Below are 23,915 nucleotides of genomic sequence, written 5' to 3' on the forward strand. Positions count from 1 at the left end.
CTGGCAGCAGCCCAAGCTCCTGGCTGGCTGCAGCTCCCCAGAGCTGGGGTTGGCTGCAGCTGGGGGGCTGCAAACAACTGCTGCCTCCCCGGCCCCAATGCATGCCAAGGAAAATGATCTCGCGTGCCATGCTCAGCACGTGTCGGGGGTTGCCAACCCCTGGTCTAGGCCATCCCATTGTGGTTACAACATAATCCAGCTTTTGGGGAGATGTCATGGAGCGGGGGTTCAATTCATTATTATTCATTATTGCCATAATTAACTTTCCAGGGATACCTGCAGAACTAAGTGAGATGAGGCTGTGGGGGTGTCTTGTTGCTAGAGGCTCTACCTTTTCCTGGAGCTCTCTGGAGCACTCACAGGAAAGGCAGTGGGAAGCATGAAGAAAATCAACAAGTATATGCAGCACTTCACCCATCATTCAATACCTTCCACTACCCAAAATGGCCCCTCTCAACTAATGGAATAAAAAGGGAGTATCTTCCCTAAGTATTTTCCTTTCTATTGTCCAGCTGCTTGAGACACAGCTTCAGCATCTACATTAGATATTATCTTCAAACAACAAATGCAAAACAACCAGAATGCTGCACTGTGTTTTCCAGCTAGTCTTCATTAGTAGAAGGATTTCATTTAATCTGTTGCCAGATTGTTTTTCGTGATTAAGGGACTCTTAACTGTTGGTGATTTTTTTTTTCATTGAAAAATAGCTGCTCACTGAAGGATTTCTTTTTTGTTTACAAGTCGGCATTTTCATTAAGCAATTGATGTTTTGATTAGCCCTCAGCTCCTAATGGTAGTTCACATATGTGTTTGGATTTAATATATTCAGATATCTAGCTACATGTGAAAGAGGACATTCCAACTGCAAAGAGTACCATGTAGTAACAGCTCTTGTATCAGAACTATTGAGGAAAAAATATTGAGGGAACTTTTTAGTTACCTTTCTCACAGTGAGGTCCATAAAATCCATCTGGACATTCACACACATGCCTTTCATTGCAAAAACCTCCATTTCTGCACCCTCCTGGGCATTCAGCTTCATAAAAAATATAACATCATTAATCAGATATGAACATTTTCAGTTATAATGCCAGTTCCCACCATACCAATACATTCTATTCACAGACCAGGGAAAAATAGATGGCAACAATTATCAAAATTGAGACAATTATCTACCAATATGTGTGAACCAGTAGGAAAATTCTGATTCAGATGAAAGCTCAGCTAAAAAATTCCCCATAGGAAATCAACAACATTTTATCTACAAATACAACTGGCATCATATAATTAGTTACATTCATGTAAGTACGATTTATGCTTGACACTGATATTCTAGTCCTCTGTGCTGTTCTATGGGGTAAGGAATAACATAGAATCCAATAGTGTATATAGAAATAAACAGTCAGTCAGTACATAACCTGGAGCATGAGTGCTACGCTTCTCGTGAGATATGCCACTTACTCAGCAGGACAAGCTTCAGTTTCTGGGTTGATTTAATGTATGGCTGGAGGTATTAGGTGTATCGCATTAACCATTATACATTAATCTAATTACTATTAAAATGACAATGTCATGGATTGCAAATGAAGGAATCATTCTCCAGGCTGGATGCCTGGACAATGCTCACATATCATCATCCAACCCTCACTCACATCCCAAATACCTACCACATACTATTAGGCACTTGGCAGCATTGGCTAGGTTGTATAGCGAAGAGAAATACATCTGGGTATCATCAGCATTCTAAAACATCCTATACCATTGAGCAGGAGGCAGCACAAATTGGAACCCTCTGGGACCACACAAAAATAAGCCCTCAGGGCTGAAGAGCAATTGCTCAAAGATCTCTCATAGATAAGAATGAAGCCACAGAGGAGTGGCCCTGGCTACTTTCATTAAAGCAAGCCAACAATGTCTTGTGATCAGCGCTACCAAGAGCAGCACGCAGCTCTAACAAAATTAGGATGGTCATCTGATCTTTATTTATTACTGAGAAGGGACTAACTACCTGTGCAGTCTTTTTCACTATACCCAGGTCAGTTCTCAGAAGGGTAAGTATTAAAGAAGTCTATCAATACTCTGAGATGTGTCACATCATAACATTATCAGCACCCTTAACTCAAATTGGAATATTCTGAATGATAGTTGGCCGGAGAGAGAAACAGTGCGTCTGAAAAATCCTTCCTTAATTGCTAAAGTCTGTCAACAGTGGTCCCAGTTCTCTGCTGGCCCTGAATGCCTTTACCAAGAAATGCAATGACACCTTAATTGGATTCAGGGAAGATGTACAACCTTCTTTTGGTCCGGTCAATCTCCTGAATAGCAAGCACTAAGTTGAGTTCAAAGTTTAAATATTTACAGAGTTACAAAGACTATTTTAATTTTGCTGTGAACAGTTGAATACATATAAATGCGGATGCACCTGTCTGCACGAGATACTCATGCAGCCCATGGAAATGCTGAAAACTGATTCTGAATAATTTTTAGAAAGTTTTGTGCAATTCCCCCACCCCAATATTGTAGTCAGGTAGAATGTATGATCAGCTGGAAATGTACAGATTTACCCTTAGATAAATTTCCTTACTGAAATAATAAGAAAGGACTAAATAGAACTACAGGTAAGCTTTTAAAATTATAGACAATATTCTTTCCTCACTTACAAAACTCCAACACTTTGAAGTCAATAGGAACTTCTGGGTGAACTGGCAAGTAGAGAAAGTGAAAAAAATTCTACTCTTAGTTTTACTGTTGTGCAGGAGTGAAATTTGAGGTCCTCAAGCAAAAGCAAGCAAACTGGAAGAGAAGTTAAATTTAAATATACTATCTACATAGACTGTCAATGTATGAAATAGAATGTATGGTTTTAAATGTGAAGCTGTTTGCAATAGTAGTAATAAGAGTAAAGGCTTTTTGTCTTTGTTTCAACATTATATTCTAGGATTTTTTTTGGAAATGTTTTTCTCTTTGTATACAATGCAGAGCTGCTATTCATTATAGAGAATATATGCTTAAACAAATACCATTTCAAACAGAGAAATAGAAAAACATTATTTTTTGTGTGGCCACCTCTTAGCCACAACAAAGCCTCCCCTTTCCCACAAAATTGCTCCTTGGTTTTCCCTACTTCCTTTACTGGGGGCCCTTTCTGACTAGCTAGGAATAGCTAGAAACAATGACCCAGGGCCCAGGCAGCAGCAGATATGAATGCTGTGGCTTTATGACATATATGTCTTGGGATCTTCTCTTCTCCCATAAAGGAGTTCTTTTAAAGGAAACAAAAACAGTGTCTTTTATGACACCACTACAGAAACAGACTACCAATGAGAACATTTCAATTTCTTCCAATAGCCATCAGAAATTTTGCAGCATCCATCTCAATAAACTAAGCACAAGAAGGAGAAGCTTACCTTCACATAACCAAATATAGGCTGGAAGACACTGGCACGATAGACACTTACATGCCCCTAAGAGTACTGTCTCTGTTGTGTGACCATGCCTCATACTCAGCCTCAAGAAGTGAAAGATAGATGACTATTTAGTCACAGAATCCCCCAGGAGTAATATGGGTCTTGTCACACAGGACACTTAGTATGTGATAAATCTTGGAACGTCGTGTGATTAATGTTAGAACGTGTCCTGAGCAGGCTCAAGGTAATGTTTACTACAAACCCTAACATGCACAGCTTGTACTTTGTCACCAGAGACCTAGCAAGCAGGCATCGCAGCATACCATGCTAGAATGACTTTTCCCCAATTTTATGATGGCAGCCAAAAACAGATATAGAGTAAAGCACTGAATGACTGCCTGTCTTGCTGAGGGCACCAGTGCCAATCTCACCTTGACCAACTGTCCCAAGGACAATCCCAGGAATCTCCAGAGACCTTATGGAGATGATGAGTGGTGGAACTGAGTGAATCCTTGCCTTGGCTTCTCTAATCCACAGACACTTGATGATCTTGTGGCTCAAGCTCTTGGCCCTGGTGAGGTGCTACTTTGAAGACCACGATGCTGCCATTGGCATCATGCTGGCCCACTTGCAGGAAGGACAACATGATGCTGTACAAGCCAGGGTGTTGCAGGCCTAGTATCAAATGCCACCTTGTTGCTGCTGGACACTGCTGGTGGGTTTGGACTGGTGGGAGCAACTTGTGCTTGATAACTGGGATGATGAGCAGCAGTGGCAGAACTTTAGTATGTTCCATAGCACGTGTGGACCTTTACACCGAGCTGGCTCCCTGCTGCCGTGCCAAAACATTGAGCACTGGCACCTTATGTCTGTCAAGAGGTGCATAGCCTTGGTGATTTGGAAGTTGGCAAAACACTGACAGCCTCTGTTCCATCACCAACCAGCTAGCATGGGGTTGCACAACAGCAACAACAGTTGTGCGTGAAATATATGATGTCAGACTTGAAGAAGCCAGGGCCTCAGTTCCTCTGGCTTGGGGACCCACAGGAAGTCATTGCTGGGTTTGAACAGATGGGCTCTCCAAACCACATGGGCACCAGCAGTGGGAAACACATACCCATTCTGTGCCCCCCTCATTTGTACCTCAGATTACATAAATTGCAAGGGGGGTCTTTTCTGGTATACTGCAAGGAGTCATGGACCTCCAGGGGAACTTCACTAACATCAATTTTGGGTGGTTGGGCCAGGGACACAATACCTGCATATTCAGGAACCCTGGTTTCTGGTAATGGTCAAGCTAGAGTTTACTGTGAGAGCTCCCACCATGAACTTGGCTGCCTGTTACTCCCTTGATCATCGGGGACGCAGCCTATCTGCTGCTCCCCTGTTTCATAAAGCCATACAGCAGCCAGCTGAACCATAAAAAGGAGTTTTTCAAATACTGGCTGAGCAGGTGCCAGATGGTGGTGGTGCATGTCTTTGGGCACCTAAAGGTGTGCTGGAGGTCCCTACGGGTTCAACTTGAACTTAGGCTGAGGAACATTCCTAGCTTTGTGGCCCCTGTATGCATCCTTGACAACATATGCAAAGTGAGAGGAGAAGCCTTCCTGGAAATTAGGCCAGTTTTGGACCGACACACATGGAGGAGAGCCCCTGGTGCTCTGGATGGTACCCAGAAGAGCTCCTGGCTGAACATCCCAGACAGAACCACCTCCAGGCTGTTCTGATCAGGGAAGCCTTGGTCAACTCCTTTCTGGGACAATGTTCTGCCAGATGGAAGGGGGGCACAGGGGACCTCTAAGTGATTGTCAGTCCTTCATTCACTGTGCTGTACCTTTTAATGTGCTTCTCCAAAACATCTCAGTACACATCTTTCACATTAACTTTTGCCTTAATGCTCCCTGTTGTGAAGGACTGGAGCAGGGCAGGGTGGGGGACCTGGAGAGGGAGAAAAAAGATTGGGCACGCTGGAAAACTGATGGGGGAACTGAGGTCCTGCATTGGGAGTTTGCAAGAGCTGGCTGGGAGGGGGAAACTCAGGAACTGGGTCCTGAGCTGGGAGTTCATGAAGGTTGGCTGGGAGGTGGGGAACAGAGGCTGGGTGGGTTGGGGTTGAAAATGACTTGAGTGGTGGCCTGGACCAGAAGCACACAAAAAACAAATTTCATAACTGTGAAAGCTTTATTTCTTCAAATACACTTAAAATAAACACTTGAAAACAAAAACCATCTCACAAGCAACTGTGATAAGCTTAAATTAACACTGTGCAAACTGAGATGAGTGGGGTACTTTCAGGTCCATCCAAATCCTTTATCTACAGGTCTCCTTGCTGGCTGTGAGGGTCCCTGGGAGTGCTGTGGCATAGGAGTATGCTCCCACCCCAGTCAAAGCTGGATGGCTCCATAGAGCTTGACAGCTGCATTGGTAGATCCAATTCCACACTGCTGAGGAGCTGGATGGGGGCAGACAGTGCCAGGGTACATCCTTCTGTCTCATCATTGGAGTTCAGGTACCTTTCTGTGGTGCTGCCTCCCTACTGCTGGCGTGCTGTCACCTCCTGTTGTTTCAGAAAAGGGAAAGGCTGCCCCTGCCATAGCCTAGACCTGCTGCCCAGACCTCCACTCCCTGCTTGGCACCCAGCCATGCCAGCAGGTATACGGTTCTGACTGGCCAGCGTGGTTGGAGTACAGGGTGGTATGCACAGTGTGCCTAACCAGCCTCCCCCTGCTCCACTGGCCATTTTGAGGCAGTTGCTGGCCAGGAAAGGGTGTGGGAGGATGTATGGGAGGCAGCCAGTCTTCATGGTAGCCCAGGCTGGTGTTAGACTGGTGCCATTGCCTGTGGTTGGGTGTGGGAGGGTAGGTGACTATAGGTGTTTGCAGCCCTATAGTCATGACATAAACATACTCTGCAGCAGCAGTAGCCATCCTGTCCAGGAAGGACTACATGAGTCTGCAACAGACTGGAGGCATGCATGGATCTGGAGGGCCAATTCCTGGACCATCTCTGAGCCTCTGCATCTGTTCCAGGAACTGGTGGTCCTAAGCCACGAAAGTCTGCTGAACACTTCTTAGCAGCTCCTCTGACCAAACATGCTGGTGCTCATGGGCAGCAAGCCAGCTCTCAGTGGCATCAGCTCTCCATGTGAAGGATTCCATGAACTCCTCCAGCATCTGATCTTGCTGGTCCTGCTGGTGTTTTGGTTACAGGATATTGTCTGAGTGGGACTGCCCTTTCATGTCCTTAGAGCAGCATCAGTGCTGGAACTTCCAGAGCTCTCCCAGGCCAGAGCAAACTCAGAGGACTGAACAAAAGAGAAGTGACTTTGAGTGTACTTCCATGGTTAGCAGATAATTTGTGTCAATCCTGGAATTCCCACACATACAGTCTTGACAGGTGCACAGACAACACTACACTGACAGCAGGGCAGACCTTGAAATTGCTACCAGCTTCTAAGATATTATGAGGGAAAGCCAGTGTGTTTTACTCTCCCTGCTCACTTCCATGAGTAAGCAGGATGAGAGGAGAACTGTACCATGGTAAGCAATCTCTCAGATATCTACTTTCAGCTAGCTACCATCTCCCCCAAACTCTTCCCTCCCCACAGTTGCCCACAGGTGGGTGGGGATCACCCATTAGGAAGGCACCTTCCTACTACATTATCTTGTCTGTCCCTGTCTCAGCACATCACTTCTCTGGTTGGTATCTCCCTGGCAAGAATGTTTCGGCAGCACAGATCTTTTTGAGCTTGCAGGTGGCAACCCTACTACTAGGGCCCTGGTACTTCTGCAAGCTTTTGCGCCAGCACTGGTCCTAGAGACATGGAAGAGCATAACTATTTGTGATGGCTCCCTGGAAGGAGTAGTGATTCCATGGAACGTACGCTGAGACTTTGGAAACTTTTCTACTTCTGTATTACTGCTTCATAGCTCTGCCAAGCATCCTAGCAGTAAAAGTAGTGATCATTCTCATATTGAACTAGGATAATCTTGCCCTCCTCCACACCCTACAAAGCTCTCTTGAAGAATGATGCCCAGTCCTGTGCTCTGCCTGAATGCTCTGAGCCCACTGTCACTGCAACCCTGAGCTATGAAGAGGACCTGGAATCCCAAAAGATGACAACTTTCACTGCCACCCAAAGTGGCTCCATCTAGTATCGGTGGGGTGACAGAGACAGCTGAAGTGACAGTGATGACAGTGTTCCCCAGCAGCAGACTCATCTGCACCTGGCCACCACAGAGGAGCATATGGGACTACCACCAGCCATACCACCAGTGTCTTTGGAGGGTGAGGATGCAGGTTGACCTGGGGTTATGGTTTATTCTACATGTCCCTCCTCTCAGAGATTTGCCCCCTCAGTCACCCCTCTGATTGTTCTCAGGTGCACCTAAATAAATGCTTTAAACAGTGCGTTTCTATTAGTACCCCAAAATGCTGTCCAAGGGCTGGACCCTGGTGTTGCAGGGGGAGCGCTGCTAAGCCCACCCTAGATACTGGCATGCAGATTTCAACCAGCATCTACCAATATGTGTGGACCAGGGGGACGTTGGCCCCTTGAAGCCCATCAAAGTACCCCAGTGCATGTGGGATGTCCAGAAACAGGGAAGGGGCTGGCTGTGAGCTGCCGTTTCTAAGTAGGGTGGTCTGTGGGGTGAGGCAGGTAGACTGGGTTTCCACTTATCATTTTGCATGTATGGATTAACCCTTAACTAGGGTTAATAAAAACTGGCCCAGCCACTAGGTGCCATAACTGGCTCCTCAAGCCTTAATGTGCCACTGACCTATGTACAATTGCCACAGTGTAAGCACCGGCCACTAATTCTCATCTCGTCTGCATTGTGCTGAACACAATGCCCACAGTCTTCTGGTAAATTACAGGGGTGAGGGAGCAGTGTGTATTGATTGCCAATCCCACACCTAAGAACTTCCTGAGTCCTGAGTCACCACTCAGCTATGCGCCACCTCCAGAGGTCCAAGCACCCCACCAGTAATCTTTTCCCTGGAGTTCCTGCTGAAACGTACTTGTAGTTGGTCTAGGTTGCCCATGTCCACCTGCTTGATGAGTGTCTTGTCCAAGCTGTCCCCATCTTGTCCATCCTGTGTTTGAGTCTGGGTGGGGACCAAGTCCACTGAGCCGACATCCTTGTGCTCCGCCATGGCTTTTTTGGTAGCAGGTGGTGGAGACAGAACTCCACCATCATTTTCATTGTTATCATGCTGCATTAGGCCTGTGTGTGTTCAGTGCATGGTGTGGTGGAGAGCAAAAGGATGGTCCTCCTCAAGGATGCTTGAAAACTCCTTGTAGAAGGGGACCACAGTTCTTTCAGCACCCAAGACCTTGTTGGTGCCCATACCCTGAATATACTGCAACTTCATGCACTTGACTTTAGTGTGGATTCTGCTGCCAGTTCTGGTAGTGCCCTTGAGCCACCATCTGGGCTGTGATGTGCTCGTGGACCATCTTGTTCTGTTGGTTGTCTGTTGTGCCCTGTTTTCTCCTCTCCAGATGCGGATTATTGCACAGGCTCCAGGGGCCCCTTGGGTGTCTGGGTTTCCTCAGGAAATGGCGGGTTTCCCCTTGCAGGTGGACAGCATTCTTGCCTGCAAGGGGTCCTGCTTGGAGCTGCTGGGAGTGGGACTCAAGGGGTGCTATATGCATGTGCGTGGCTGCATGCATGCCTATGGCCAGTAAACAGCCAGGTCAGCATGGAGAGCAGCTCCTTGCAGTTAAGTCTCTGGAGGGGAAAGGGTATGGGGAGGGAAGGGGCAGACCAAGGCCGCCATAGTGAGTGAGTGAGTGGGACAGGGACTGGGGGTGCTGCCCAGCCAGGGTGGTACATGGGATCCGGGGCCAGGGTGGGGAGTGGGATGGAACCATGGGCGGCTTGTCCAGGGGACGTGATGGGGGGGGGAGGGAAGGGGGTAGCTCCCTACCACTGTGCACACTCCCCAGGGGAGGAATGGGGTGGCATGTGCTCCTCACATAATTGTTCATGGGACAGATATGGACTGCCCCCTGTGGGCTCAGGGCTTTGCTGCCTTTCCCTTGGGAGCAAGTTATGCCTCCCACTGCCAGGTAGGCATGGAGCATGTGGCCAGCATGGGGACCACAGGGCAAAGGCAGCAGAGTGGAGAGCCCTGATCCCACAGGGGCAGCCTGCATCTGCCTTCACCCCACTCAGCTCTACTCCAGCTGTGGTTGTGGGTGAGAAGGGGAGCAGGGAGGAGAGGCGAGCATGTGCCACCCCACCCCCAGCCCGGCTGGGTCCATTCAGCCTCCCCTGTGGAACATGAAAGCCCACCCCACCCTTGGCAGCAACAACACTGGGCTATAGGCTGTACAGGATAGGAAGGAAAGGTGGAGGCATGGTGCTCTACATCAAGGAGGAATACCCATCCTCATCAATTAACAAAGAATCAGAGGAAGGGCACTCTGAAGTGCTTTGGGTTAGAATACAAGGCAGTCGAGGGGAAAGAGACTTAACAGTGGGGGTCTACTACAGACTTCCCAACCCAGGGGAAGAGCTCGACCAGGAATTCTTAGGTCAGCTCATGGAGGTAGTGAAGTCAAAGGATGTGGTAGTCATGGGGGACCTGAACTTCCCGGACATCTGCTGGGAAGAACAGTCAGCCACGTCTGAACGCTCACATAGGTTCTTGGCCAGAGTGCAGGACCTCCATCTAACCCAGGAGGTGCACAGCCCCACCAGGTGAGATGCCTTGTTGGACCTGGTGCTGGCCACGGGAGATGACCTGGTGAGGGTGCTCGACCACCTGGGTGACAGCAATCATCGCCTGATGGAATTCACCATCCAGCGCAAGGTGGCAAAGGCCTGCAGCAAAGCAGCAGCCCTAGATTTCATGAGGGCGAACTTCAATGAGCTAAGGAGAATAGTTGGGGAAGCACTAAGGTCCCAGAGGGGAGGGGAGCCAGGTGTCCAAGGAGAGTGGTCGCTCCTTAAGGAGATGATCCTCCAAGCCCCAAGGGAGGTAATCCCAACACGGATCAAAGGGAGCAGGAGGGCACACAAGCCCCCATGGCTCACCAAAAGCATCTGGGAATGTCTCCTACCTAAAACAGAGGCGTACACCCAATGGAAAGGAGGGGCCATCACCAAGGATGACTATACTGCAGTTGCTCAGGGATGTAGGGGGGCAGTCAGGAAGGCCAAGGCAGAGATGGAACTGGGACTAGCTTCCCGGATTAAGGACAATAAGAAGTCCTTTTTTAAAATACATAGGGGTTAAAAAGAAGGTTCCAGGTAATGTGGGACCCCTGCAGGACACGTTAGCAAATTTGGTCGTCACACCAGACGACAAAGCCAACATATTTAATGATTTCTTTGCCTCCATTTTCCTAAACAGGGACTGGAACAGTCACCCCCCCGCTAGGCCCCCCTTGGGCCCCAGGGGAGGCACACCTAGGCCAAGGGTTAGTGAGGAACTAGTTAGGGAACTTCTGGAGGGACTGGATGTATTCAACTCAGCTGGTCCAGACGATCTCCACCCTAGAGTTCTAAAGGAATTGGCTGAGGTCATTGCAGGACCCCTGGCACGGCTTTATGAGCACTCCTGGTGCTCTGGTGTGGTGCCAGAGGACTGGAAGAGGGCCAGTGTGGTTCCCATCTTCAAAAAGGGGAAGAAGGAGGACCCAGGAAACTATAGGCGGTTAGTCTTACCTCGATCCTGGGCAAGCTTTTTGAGAACATTATTCTGGCGCATGTCCATGAAGGGCCAGCAGGGGAGATTATGCTTAGGGGCAACCAATGCGGGTTCATTAGTGGCAGGTCCTGTCAGACCAACCTGGTGGCCTTCTATGATCAGATCACCAAATCCTTAGATGCAGGGGTAGCAGTAGACATAGTCTTCCTGGGCTTTCGGAAGGCCTTTGACACTGTCTCTCACCCTGTTCTCATTAAGAAACTGAGGGACTGTGGTGTCGACACCACACAGTCAAATGGGTCGCCAACTGGCTGGTGGGCCGCACCCAGAGGGTGGTAGTGGATGGGTCTCAACCTAGAAGGACGTGGGCAGTGGGGTTCCGCAGGGCTCGGTCCTCGGGCCCGCACTATTCAACATCTTCATCAGTGACTTGGACGAGGGGGTAAAAAGCACCCTGTTCAAATTTACTGATGACACTAAGATGTGGGGGGATGTGGGCACACTGGAAGGTGCAACAGACTGCAATTAGACCTAGACAGGTTACAGGGGTGGGCAGATGAGAATAGGATGAGATTCAACACTGACAAGTGCAAAGTGATACACCTGGGGAGGAACAACCGGCACCATACCTACAGGTTGGGGAACTCCATTCTTGTCAGTACAGAGGCGGAAAAGGATCTTGGAGTCATCATTGACTCCAAGATGAACAGGGGCCGGCAGTGTGGGGATGCAGTCAGGAAGGCCAACCATACCTTGTCATGCATCCACAGATGCATCTCAAGCAGGTCCAAGGAGGTAATACTCCCACTCTGTGTGGCACTGGTCAGGCCAGCACTGGAGTACTGCGTCCAGTTCTGGGCGCCGCACTTCAAGAGGGATGTGGACAACATGGAGAGGGTCCAGAGGAGGGCCACTCATATGATTGGGGGCAGCAGGGCAGGCCTTATGAGTAGAGGCTATGGGACCTGAACCTGTTCAGCCTCCAAAAGAGAAGGCTGAGGGGAGATCCAGTGGCCTGTTACAAACTAGTCAGGGGGGATCAGCAGGCAATGGGGAAGTCCCTGTTCCCCCAAGCACTACCAGGAGTGACCAGGAATAACGGTCACAAGCTGGCAGAGGGTAGATTTAGGCTAGATATCGGGAGGCACTACTTCACGGTCACGGCGTCTAGGATCTGGAACCAACTTCCAAGAAAAGTGGTGCAGGCTCCTACGTGGGGTTCTTTAAGAGGAGGCTAGATGTACACCTTGCTGGGGTTGTTTGACCCCAGTATTCTTTCCTGCCGTGGCAGGGGGTCGGACTAGATGATCTACTCGGGTCCCTTCCAACCCTACCAACTATGAAACGACAGGAAGGGAAGTGCCCCTCCCCCTGCTGAAGTCCAGCTCCCAGGACATGGAGCCCAGCTGTGGGAGAGGAGTGACAATACATTCACATTTATAATGGACTATGGGGGGCCTCCAATTTTTTGTCTGCCCAGGGCCCCAATAAATGTTAATCCTACACTGCTCTTCTCCCCAGTTTGTGATGAGTCTTTTATGACTCCAGTTCACAACGCTTCTGCAGGGTTAGGGAATGTCTGGGGAAGACATTCTCTGATTATATTTGGTTCAGTACATCAAGTTAGGTGAGTGTTATTGACACTGGAGTGTTCAAGCAAAAGTGGCAGGCCTTGGTAAACCCTGAGGGTTTCAGTGGGTGCATGGGGTCGTGTTGTGGAGTCATACCCCCCCAAGTAGGTGAGGTTGTTGCCTTGATACCAATTCCCATCACGCTGTAGAGTTCTGCACAGTAGATAGACTGGCCCCTGGAGCAGGAATTGGGGGGCTGGGAGTTGTGCATCTTGGGATGCTGGAACTTCATATAGCTTGTATTATCTCCACGGAACAGGTCATCAGTAGTTCAACATATGTTCCTTAATAAAATACTCTTCACCAGAAAAGTCATAAGTTTGCTACAATTGAGCACATTTGGCATGTTATACTGCTTGAATACATAGCTGCTCATGTTTTAAGTCCATTTAATATATACTAAGTGTCTTGCGTGACATGGCCCTATAATGCATACCAGGAGTCCATAGTGCCTAACTAAAGCTAAAATTGCATAAGTGCAAATGATAATGATGGTGCAATGGCAATGATAATAGTATGCAAAACATGGCTTGGGTGAAGGGTACTAAGAGATTGGCTAGAGAGGGTTTCAAACCAAGAAAAACAGTGTTTCCCCAACATACGTACATATCAGAATTATACAGTCTCTGTTATGACCACACTACTTCCAAACTTGATTAAATGTAATAGCTTTATATGTAATTAAAATTAAAAGTTGTAAAATCATTTTAAAGTGTTACATTTGCATCAAATAGACTCCTTTGTGTATAAGATGTATAATTTAAGTTTCCTTAAGCTTCCCATTTTCTCTTCTGCTTCTCTTCCCTTTTCATACCCCCTCCACCATTGCTCTCAGCTAATTGGTAACAGTGAGTCTTCAAAGAAGAAGACCCGTGCTGTTCTGCTGTTCAGCTTCAGTAGAGTTTCAAAAAATAAACAGCCCTTCCTCCCTCTGCTTGTTCTTTGAAACCTTACTACTGCCAATTGGCTAACAGAAAAGAAGTGAGAAAGAGCACGAAGGACAAGGGAATTAGGTTTTAAGGGACTTAACAGTCTCATTCCTTGCCCACAAACTCTGGCATGGGTCAGTTGGATAAAACAGCATGCAACATTTGATAACTACACAATCTTACAAATATACTGCTTGAAATTTTCCGTAGCCTCAAAATCCACAGAGTTAAGAACAATAGTTTGTAGGTGCATTAAATACTCTAAATTTAGATTAATGCTTCAAAAAAGAATGTAAATAGATGTTTCCCTCAAACACACAAACAACAACTCCCTTCTCAGACCATTTTAAGTGTTCTTTTTTGGTCAGTATAACTTTTGGTGTATTCTTTGTCAGCAAACACAATGGTTGTTTATATTGGTTCATGACTGTAAATACTGACCTGTTATTCCTCCAGAATAGTACTTATGCTATCTATGCTATCATTTATGCAACTGAATAACATGCATTAATACACTGCTACAGAGTAAATAAGGGTAGGTGAATTAGCACCTTAACAACACCCACTCAAACATCTTTTCATGCTTTACAAATATTAATGAAGTTTTGTGACGTGGGTGAAGTAGGTAAGTAGATTTTTATCTGCTATGCAGGGGAACCAAAGAGGTTAAGACTAACATTGGCAACAGCAGTCCCTGATTTAGGCTATCTAAAGTTTTAAGTGTTCAGTCTGAGATATCAAGAGAAGCTGTGCACCTGCAGCTCCCCATGACTTCAACTGGGGATGAAGATACCTATCTTCATATTCATATTATCATATTCATGAGAATAAGGTCTCTGGTGCTCACACTGTACACTGAAAAACCGATGTACTCAATGTTAGTGGCAATTTTTGAGAATGTTAATGTAAGTTAAATTGCTGGAGAAATGATTGGTCACACAATAGGAAACTCTCCTTGTTTCCATCTGCTAAATTGCATTAAAATGCAACTTAAAGCAAATTAAATATTTTTCTAATATTTATTTTCCATGTGAGAAATTCTATCACTGCCAAGAAGATATGTGATTGTGAATGGAAAGAAAAGTGTCTGCAAGACAATTTTTCCATGATATGAAAAATGTTTAAGAGCCTTTTGATTAAATTTCTAGCAAATCACAGAGTGCCAAAATAACCAAGAGTCCTTACTTTCTCTCCACTGCTACAATCCCAGTGACATTTTCATTACTGCCATGCCTACCTGTGTTTCAAATAAGACAGAGGTAACTTAAAAACCACAAGCTAATGGTATGTCATGAGGCCATGATTTCATAATTACCTTGCTGGCATGTTTTAAAGAAGATAGCATTTTGGGGAGTTTGGAGAATTATATTGCCTTCTGAATTCATTATGATTACATTCACTTCAAATGCTGCTACTCCATCTTGCTTTCCGAGGCAAGGAAATCCAACCTGGACAACTAAAGGGAAACAACTTATAATTATTTAATAATTTTATCAAGATAATATACATATTACAATGTTTAATACAAACACTGAAATAGAGAAATCATATAAAAACATTATATCAGTTTAGTATCCATTTGTTAACATTGGGAATGAATAGCATATACAGACTGTTGTCAACAAATAAATTAAATAATGTCCTGGAAGCAGAGACAAGACATCAAGACTCCTTCTTCCAAGCGGAGTGCCATAACTATTAAGTTACAGAGGCAGGCTCTCTCTTGCCTATTCTTGTCTTGACCCCATGAATTTTCCATTCCTTTCTGCACTATGGGCCAGCTTCAACAGGAAGACAAGAAGGTGCTTCTACAGTCTATTTTGTAGTCTGTAATTAGGGCTCTCATTTGGAAGATGGGTTTGAATCTCCTCAGCCTGAGGAAAAAGCAGAACCAAGCTCTCTGACTGGCTGAACAAGTGCTCTAACCACTTGGTTATTCTGCAAAAGGTTGATGGCTCTATTGCCACCAATTAGTTAGGTGCCTAGCCTCAGAAAATGGACTAGTGCCCTGGATCCCAAATGAACAGAGGTCCCTAAGTTATGGAAAAGGGCAGAAGCATTTTCTTTTGTTCCAGTCACCTCCAGTCCATAGGCTATATAAGGGTTATGGATGCCTTATGTTTTTGGTGTTGTATCACCTAAGACAGGGATGCCCCATCTGTGTTACAGGTGCCACAAGTGGCATGGGAAACCTTTGTGTGTGGCACACGGCAGAGAGGGGAGGAGACAGCAGCACAGCAGCAGATATGGCAGGGAAAAGAAAGCAGAAAAGCAGAGCAGTGAGTTGGTTAGGGAGCACAGGACAGGAGCTGAAAGCTGAGCTGCAGAGTGGGTAAGGAAAAGACACTTGGGAAGGGTGGATGGCTAATTTGTGGTATGCCTGCCAAAAAAGGTTGGCCCCTGCTGACCTAAGAGAAGGCACCCCGATGACCGGTCTGTATTTGTCCTTTAGGAGCTTTTTTTCCAGAATTAACTAACTTTGTACTTTAGAGCCTAAATCCTATTAAGATTCCAGTTCCTGTTCCCCGCACCCCTCCTCACACCGCTTTTGAAAATGGATCTTAGATGTTTTTGAAAAGGTTATCCTAGATGTATTCTGCTGGTGCATAAATTAGCATTAATGTCTGAATAAAGCTCTGACTTTAATAAAAGCTTGTTATGTGAAGTAGTGGTAGGAAAGAATACTTAGTATATGCAATACTTGATGCAACTATTTAAAATGATTAGAGAGACGTCACTTTGACAGAGCTTCTTAAGTGTTCTAAATGTAGTGGATAGATGGAGATTGGCTCTTTAAGAAAAGTATGCAAACACTTTTGAAGTACAAAGAGTCTAAGTAAATAATTAAAGCCATTAAATCTGCAGTATTTTAATGAGGAGGCAGGCCTGGGACCTCAGAGTCTTGGAATGCTGTTCTGTGATTGTCACAACTGATCTTAAATAATCTTCAGATGAAACAATTATCTTTTTTTCTTCAACACTGGCTCCTTCTTGTTCTATAAATTGGTTCCAGCTAATAGCACTTAGTTTACTCATTTCTATTAAAGCTTGTCTGAGATTTCAGAACATAATACTGAACTTGCAGCTCTGCATCATTTTTGTTTTCCATAAAAATATTTTTGCAAGCCAAGGTGGGCAATATTTCTTGATTTTTTTTTTGCTTCAGTAAAGCACAGCAACATTTAATTTGCAATTCATTTTCTGTATCTGACAGATCCAAGATTGCCAAAAGTCAGTTGCAATTTGAATTATAAAATCCAATACAATGCTCCATTTGAGGAGGTTTTACATTGACCTTTTAACAAAACTGTTAAAAAAGTACATGCGATAAGGCAGGCAGGCAGTTATTTCGGGTGCAGGGCCATTTACTGAGTTTTGGCAAGCCATCGAGGGCCACATGACAGGCAGCCAGGGGTAGATAAATATTAATTTTCTAAATTTTTAGGGGCCCTGTGGGCCGGATGGAATGGTTTGGAGGACCGCATCCAGCCTGCAGGCCGCATTTTGTTCACCCCTGCAATAAGGGGTAAAGTCTTGCTGTGGATTAAAAAGATTTAACTGTGGTGAACAATGTAAGGCACTGAAGAGTACAAAAATGTAGTAAATAATGCAATGCTCACAAAAATGGTTTTAAGACAAGTATCACTTGATGGTTTCCTGAACGAATAGCTTAAAAAGTGTTTCCCCAACTGTGATCTGGAAGGCAATGGTTAATAGGCTATGAATTGTGCCATCCCTCATTTTCTAGTGAAGCTTTGATGATAAGGGAGGCAAGGTGGCCTCTAAAAAATAAGGAGAGTTGACAGTGGTCCATTGGTCCAAAAAGTCTGGCTTAGAGGAAGAGAACAGATGAAATAGCACTGTAGGTTGACTTTCCAGTTTGACTTTCTTTTTATCACAGATCATTGAATTTCTCCCAGTTTCTGTTATGTTAAGCCCAAGAACTTGTCTGTCAAAACATTCCTTCCAGAATGGCATCCATTCTTGATTTCAAGATATTAGTGGAAAACCCACCCTCTCCCTAGCAGTACATTCACATGGACAGTCATCTTCACTATTCAAAATTTGTGACATTTCTAATTAGAATGTGTCTGGCTTCATTTCCTACTATTGGATTTTAGATCAGAGCTCTCCCTGAGAAATTAAAGAACTCTTTAGAAAGAACTCTTTAGTATCCTTTGTTTTCTCCCTGTAAAGATACTTAAATGCTAGTTACCTCTCACTCTTATTTTTGATACGAGGAACAACTTGAGCTCTGTAAGGTTCTTGCTGTAATCTTTCTCTCTGAATTCTTTTACTGTACAGTGGGATAGTGGATATAACAAAACCAGTGCTCTGAAAGTGGGGGAAGAATGCGGGGGTGGGATAATTAAAATGGCTTAAGGGAGTTAGGTTTCCAAATCTCATTAATATTCAAGAAGAGATGTGTGCCTAACTCCCTTTATCTCCTTTGAAACTTTGGTCTCATTTGATTTCAACAAGAACCATACTGTTAAAAACCAATTTTATGTTTGGCTGGATTACTTCTGAGGACACCAGCTAATCTTTACCTACTGTACTTGCTTGTTATTTGCCTCCCCCATACTCCCCATCCTCATTTCCCTTTCCCCACTCTACTGCAAAATAGCGACAGACAAGAAGCTGAATACTATTTTGTAGGCTATACAGAGATATATATATATTCAGTTATAATTAGTTATTTTAGGTCAGTTTACAGATCCATTTAAAATACTAGCAGCTCACTGCTAAATACCGTACGTACTTCAAAAGTGATTACCCATTACTGTTAAATGGCATATACATTGTGCACAAAGCATGATTTAACTAAGTTACTAAACAATGCACACACAAAGTACAGTTGCTTACCATATGGAAACACAGCATACATGTCCATGTTAGTTTGGGAACTCAGTTAACAGAGCTACAAAAAGGGTAAGCTCATTTTCAGTTTAGTCAGTCCTTTCTTTGTGATAGTAATCATGGCTCTTTCCTGAACTATGAAAGCTCATCTCTGTTGTCCATACAGTGGAGGGCCATACATCCTCCTAAAGATAGTCAGGGACCTGCATGTTGATTCAACCTTTCACAGGATGTAGAAATTAGGGCAGGGTGGCATTTTATAAGGGTGCAGATGCACATTACACTTAGACCATACCAAATCTGCAGAATGTTAAATGGTGTTAAAGTTAGAATATTCTGTGAGTGGCTGCAGATTAAGGGTTAATACTTTTTTTGCCAGCACAGCTCTGACTTGCCACTAGGGCTATGTCAAAAAGCCCCAGGCTGAATTGATTTAATCTTTGCAGGTTAGTCTAGGCTGCATAGATGGAACTGATAAGCAAGTAGACAGACATTTTCACTTTTGATTCTAGAAATGCAGCCACATGCCTGCAGTGGCTCAGGCCAGATGCCACATGTGCTAGAGCATGCCTCTCTGCTCGGCTGGAGTAGACAGTTTAGGTCAAGGCTAGCCTGCCCACCTTGTGAGGGAGGGTTTGCAGGGGAGATGCAAAGCATTCTGGGATGTTGGGGAACTGTGAGTTAACTTGAATATGGAAGGGATCTGCGACAGAAGTTTAATTAACTGATTTAACCCAAATCAGTCTGCTACTACATCCATCCAGGTTTACCTTAAACCAGTTTCAGCCATTTTGAAAGCAGTTTATATGCACTGAACTTCTGTTGTGTTACAGATTTTAACCAGTTTTCGATCACTTATACTGGTTTATGGATAATTTGTGTCCCTAGCCATTAGGGCTGGTGAACAGGAGTGTAGCTAAGAGCGAGAATACTTGGGTTGTATCCCTGGTCTGGGGCCTGGAAGCTGTACATCCTGGGATGCTGTAGACTTGCAAATTACTTATTTTATCTCTGTGGAGAAAAGTGAAGTTAACCTAACATGAGCTAGGTAGCATGGTCCAAAGTTAACCTTTGGCTAAAGGAGTGTAACTTTGAGATGCTCAGAGGGCACTTAGCATGAAATAATGAGCTTTAACATGTGGACACTTGGGACTCCTACAGATATGTGGAGAGCCTGGTCTGATGCGCTAGAAATACAGAGCATCAGAGCACAGAAATTGACGCACTCTGGCAGCCTTCTGCATCACATGTATCAATCTCCCCGTGCATCCACAAACTGAAAAATTGGTGTTGGGGTTCTTTGAAATAAAACACATTCAGTGAGCTTTGGTACAAAGCTCCCCACCGCCATTTTTTCAGCATGGGGACACTGATCCATGTGAAGCGGGAGTGCTTTTAATTAGTGCAGCTGGCTAATTAAAGTGCCCGGTGCCATGTCCCAAAGTACATGTAAAAATGACCTTGTATTTTAAGTGCTCTTAGTATGATCTAAATGTAACATATAACTTCATGCTCAGGCTAGGGACAGAGATTACACATGAACTCGTTTGAGTGATCAGAAACTGCTTTAAACCTGTAACAGAACAGATGTTCAGTGCACATAAACCAGTTTGAAAATGGCTGAAACTGATTTGAGATAAACGTGGTTGTATGTAGCATCAGACTTATCTGATTTGGCTCAAACTGGTTTATGCAATGTCCGTCTGAGACCCCTTGCTGGTTTAAGATAAATCAGACTCTCCCAGCACCCTGGCTGGGTAGAGCTCTCTGCTCCACAGCAGGGCTGGCCCCTCCCCTCTGCTCCCTGGCTGGAGCTTGGCAAAGATTTGCAGGCACAGAGGATCTGCCTGGTTTCTGCCTGCTAAACAGGGATTATTCCCCACTCCCCTCTGCTTTATGCAGACACCTCAGCATTAGCTAGCAGACCACATGCTGGCTACAGCCTGTGCTGTGGGACACCACGGGCAGACAGGCTTTTTGGAGCTAACCAACAGGTAGCTTAATGTCCTTCTTTTGAAAAGCTGTTTAAGAAGATCTTAGAGAGAGGCTTTCTTTTCTTAATGGGTTCATAAACACTGAGTTAAGGGTGATAAACATTCCCTGCTGGGCAGGTCAGAAAGGGGGGGAATAATCAGAGCGTCCTGCCTGGGCCTGGCTAAACCGACTAACCTGTTAAAACTAACCTGCAAAGATTGAATCAATTCAGGCTCAGGATTTTTGAATGTCTGTCTCTAGCCTTAGGTAGTAACTAGTTCAGATGCAGATAGCATCTGAAGTAGTCTGTTGTCTGTGAAAGCTCATGCCTCTCTGAACTTGTTAGTTTCTAACACCCTGATCTGCCTTCTGCCTGACTTCAGACTAACGTGCCTAACCACCTCTGTGCTTGCAATGTGTAAAGTCTGCAAAATAAATCCATTTAAGAAGCAATTACGCTGAACTGGAGCTCTCTCTCTGCTTATCTTGCCTCACTTTCATGTAAACCAGGTTGTTATTTAAAGGGATTTGACTGAAACAGTCCTGCAGGGGATTCTATATTACCAGATCATCAAATAATTTGATGTAAGGGGGTGGGTGCAAAACAGAAAAAAATACGTATCATACATGCTGAAAACAATGAAAATTACCTTAAGAGTTCATGTGAACGAACATACCAGTACTTACGCTTATTTTGTTGGTCTTGAAATAATTGTCTTTGCTAACAGATGTGTTTGGCTTGTAATTGATTATTCTACATCACTCTGTTCACATGCATTTTTCAATGCTGCTCACCAAATACATACTACATTAAAGCATGGGTTATTTATATTAAATTCCAGATGCCATACAAAAGACATATTGCTGTTACCATGACATCATTTCAATAACACTGTACTATTTAAACTGTAAACTGAAGATTTCAAATACAATTCAAACCTTCTAAACTCATGCTATAAAAAGGGGGGGAAAAAGCAAAAAGCTGTCAAAAGCATGTACATTTCCATGCATGCGAGATCCACTAGCTCTCATACTCTTCTCTTGCTCTTTCACCTTGCTCCACTTCTTACTTCATCCTCACTGTGATGAAGTCATCTCTTCTTTCCCTCTCTCTCCTGAGATTTAATCCCCTTTTATCCAATCCTTTCTTCCCCCTTCCACCCCTCTTAGTTTCAGTGCTGCTGGGGACACCCCAGAACTCTGCTTTTCTGAACAAGCAGCTGTTCAGTTCCTAAGCCAGGAAGAAACTAGAAGAGACCATCCAGAGTGTCCAAGAAGCAGAACAGGAAGCAGTGGCCAGCAGAAGAGCATCCACACCATATCCAGCATTTGGCTTATGCAATTCTACTCCCCCTGAGGCAAGGCTTTTCCTGCAAGGTATGGCAACATACTGGGATAGATACTCTTTGATCATGTCAGATGAAGGAACCATGTTTACTATCACTCCTACAGTTCACTCTATATTATCTGTTAGTTACTGGCCTTGAATAGACTTCCATCTGGTTTTAATTGAGGCAGCAGGGAATACAGCCTATTAGTAAGCACTTTGGTGAATACCTTGACATTAAGGTTTATTAAAAACTATGTCTACAAGGGGCACAATCAATTTTAATGTGGTTGGGTTTCCAAATCAACAAAACATGGGCTTCTCACACAGAATCTGGAATGTGAAAAGAATCTAAGAAACTACTGAATATGTTAACAGCTTGGGCATGAAATCCTTTAAAAAAGTTTTTGAAATTCCAGTTTGAATAAATAAGTAAATTAACCCATGCATTCTTTTTAACTGACTTTCATCCGTATGTAAAATAAAGTATTTGATTATTCTATTTTATAATTAAGGCTGTTTTACCATCCCTTATTACAAATATGGTCCTTTTCTCTCGATATGTTTGAGAAGGAAAATTTTGCAAGCTTATTACCCCAGCCATAATAAAGTTGTTTTAAGTAAGAAAAAGCCTGTTGACTGGTAAGATTGGTATTGCCTCATGAATTCTGACAATTTTCAAAATGATTCTTGTATAATACCAGAAAAATTTCAAAGTACTGTATAAATGAATGATTTTGTTTGGTTTCCTTTCTTCTCTCTCTCCCTTCCTCCTAGAAAGGAATCAATATATCTCAAAGTATCACTTTGTTTGGTATCCCAAAGTACCATTCTATTTGTTTCTTCTATCTTTATACTTTTCATATATTGAAAAAGTTTGGAATTTTACTAATTTTTCATAGGATTCAGAGGTCCCTGAAAATTTTTTTGTGCTAGTAGTGAACACTAATTTTACATTGATAAGAGTTATTTGCTAGTGGTTGTAAAGAGAAGCAGAAGGCAGGGTAGATTTGCACCTTACAAAATAATTAAAACAGAGATGTAAAGCCCTGATCAATGTGGATCTTGATTATAGTATGACTTGTACAAAACTTTTGTACCAGTTATAACCATGTTGGTTAGAGCTGTGATTTCTTTTCCCTGGTCTGCACATAGATATGTCAGTATAAAGGTGTTTAATACCAGTATAACTCAAAATACACTAGTATAACTGACCATGCTTGAGGAATTGTCACTTTTAAACTATATTCCTGTAAATAAAGAAGCGCAGCATTTTTTTGCAGAGAAATCCATGATGTCAGAAATCCTAACTGAGTCTGATTAGGCATGTCAAGGTGAAAATGGCCTGTGCCTGCATTCTGTACTGAGAATGCAGTCTTGGAGTTTAGCTATCTCCATTTAAAAACACAAGTGGTTTTTGCATTGAAAATGTAGTCAGAGTATTGCCTTCTTTCACAAGTATTCCCATTGATTTCAATGGCATTAATACGGTAGAGTTCTATTTGACATGAAAAAGGAAATCTCAGTCTAACTTTATGTTATAAATACTTGTTGGAGATGGTGGGGGGAAGAAGATTTAACCTCTTAGGTTTCATTTATTAGGCATAGGGGTCTAGGTTGGGTTGGGTTTTGTCAATGAGAATTAAATTAATAATTTTCACAGCACTGTAATATGGATTTGAGCTAAAGCCAACAATATGATGATGGACTGGCTTGTACACAATCACTGCCCAAGTGCTGGAAGGCTCTTCCCACTTTGGAAATGTGGAAATCACGTTTGTACTTAAGTTCTCTCTGTTTAGGTACCAGATATACATGAATCCAAGACAACCCCCCCCCTGCTCCATAATTAGACTACATTACAGCAAACTTATGAATTTATTTGGGAAAGCTTCTGAGGGGCAGGGAACACAGACGACAGGGGGCATGTGGCCTTCTGCCCCCTTGTTTTTTCCCCTGCAGTCTCTCTGCCCCCCTGCAGCTTCTGCCCCTACCTGCTCCCCACAGCCTCTGCCCCTATCCTCCCCCTTCCCTACTCTCAGATGTGGTTACAGCTCCATTACTTCCCAGGGCATGGAGCACTTGGAAGAGTTGATTTAAATATTACTACATTTACTCAGTTCCA

The 23,915-nt window shown here is 44.3% G+C and overlaps 1 protein-coding gene and 1 long non-coding RNA gene across 3 annotated transcripts in view; one reads left to right on the top strand and one right to left on the bottom strand.

Moving 5' to 3' along the window:
- Positions 1 to 23,915, bottom strand: part of WIF1 (Wnt inhibitory factor 1) — an 86,511-nt gene that overhangs the window by 13,136 nt on the left and 49,460 nt on the right. For both annotated transcript variants that reach the window (XM_090042451.1, XM_090042450.1), the window contains exons 4-5: positions 14,945 to 15,085; positions 941 to 1,036 (exon numbers count right to left, since the gene is read on the bottom strand). In XM_090042451.1, the coding sequence (XP_089898577.1) occupies positions 941 to 1,036; positions 14,945 to 15,085 (237 nt within the window). The remainder of the gene's footprint in view (positions 1 to 940; positions 1,037 to 14,944; positions 15,086 to 23,915) is intronic.
- The window catches only part of LOC149865794 (uncharacterized), an 81,432-nt gene continuing 77,632 nt past the window's right edge, over positions 20,116 to 23,915 (top strand). The window contains exon 1 of the long non-coding RNA XR_016441778.1: positions 20,116 to 21,840. This is a non-coding gene — a long non-coding RNA (uncharacterized LOC149865794). The remainder of the gene's footprint in view (positions 21,841 to 23,915) is intronic.

Source organism: Crocodylus siamensis, chromosome 4, assembly GCF_052110815.1.
Source record: "Crocodylus siamensis isolate JL-2025a chromosome 4, ASM5211081v1, whole genome shotgun sequence".
Lineage (NCBI taxonomy): Eukaryota > Metazoa > Chordata > Crocodylia > Crocodylidae > Crocodylus > Crocodylus siamensis.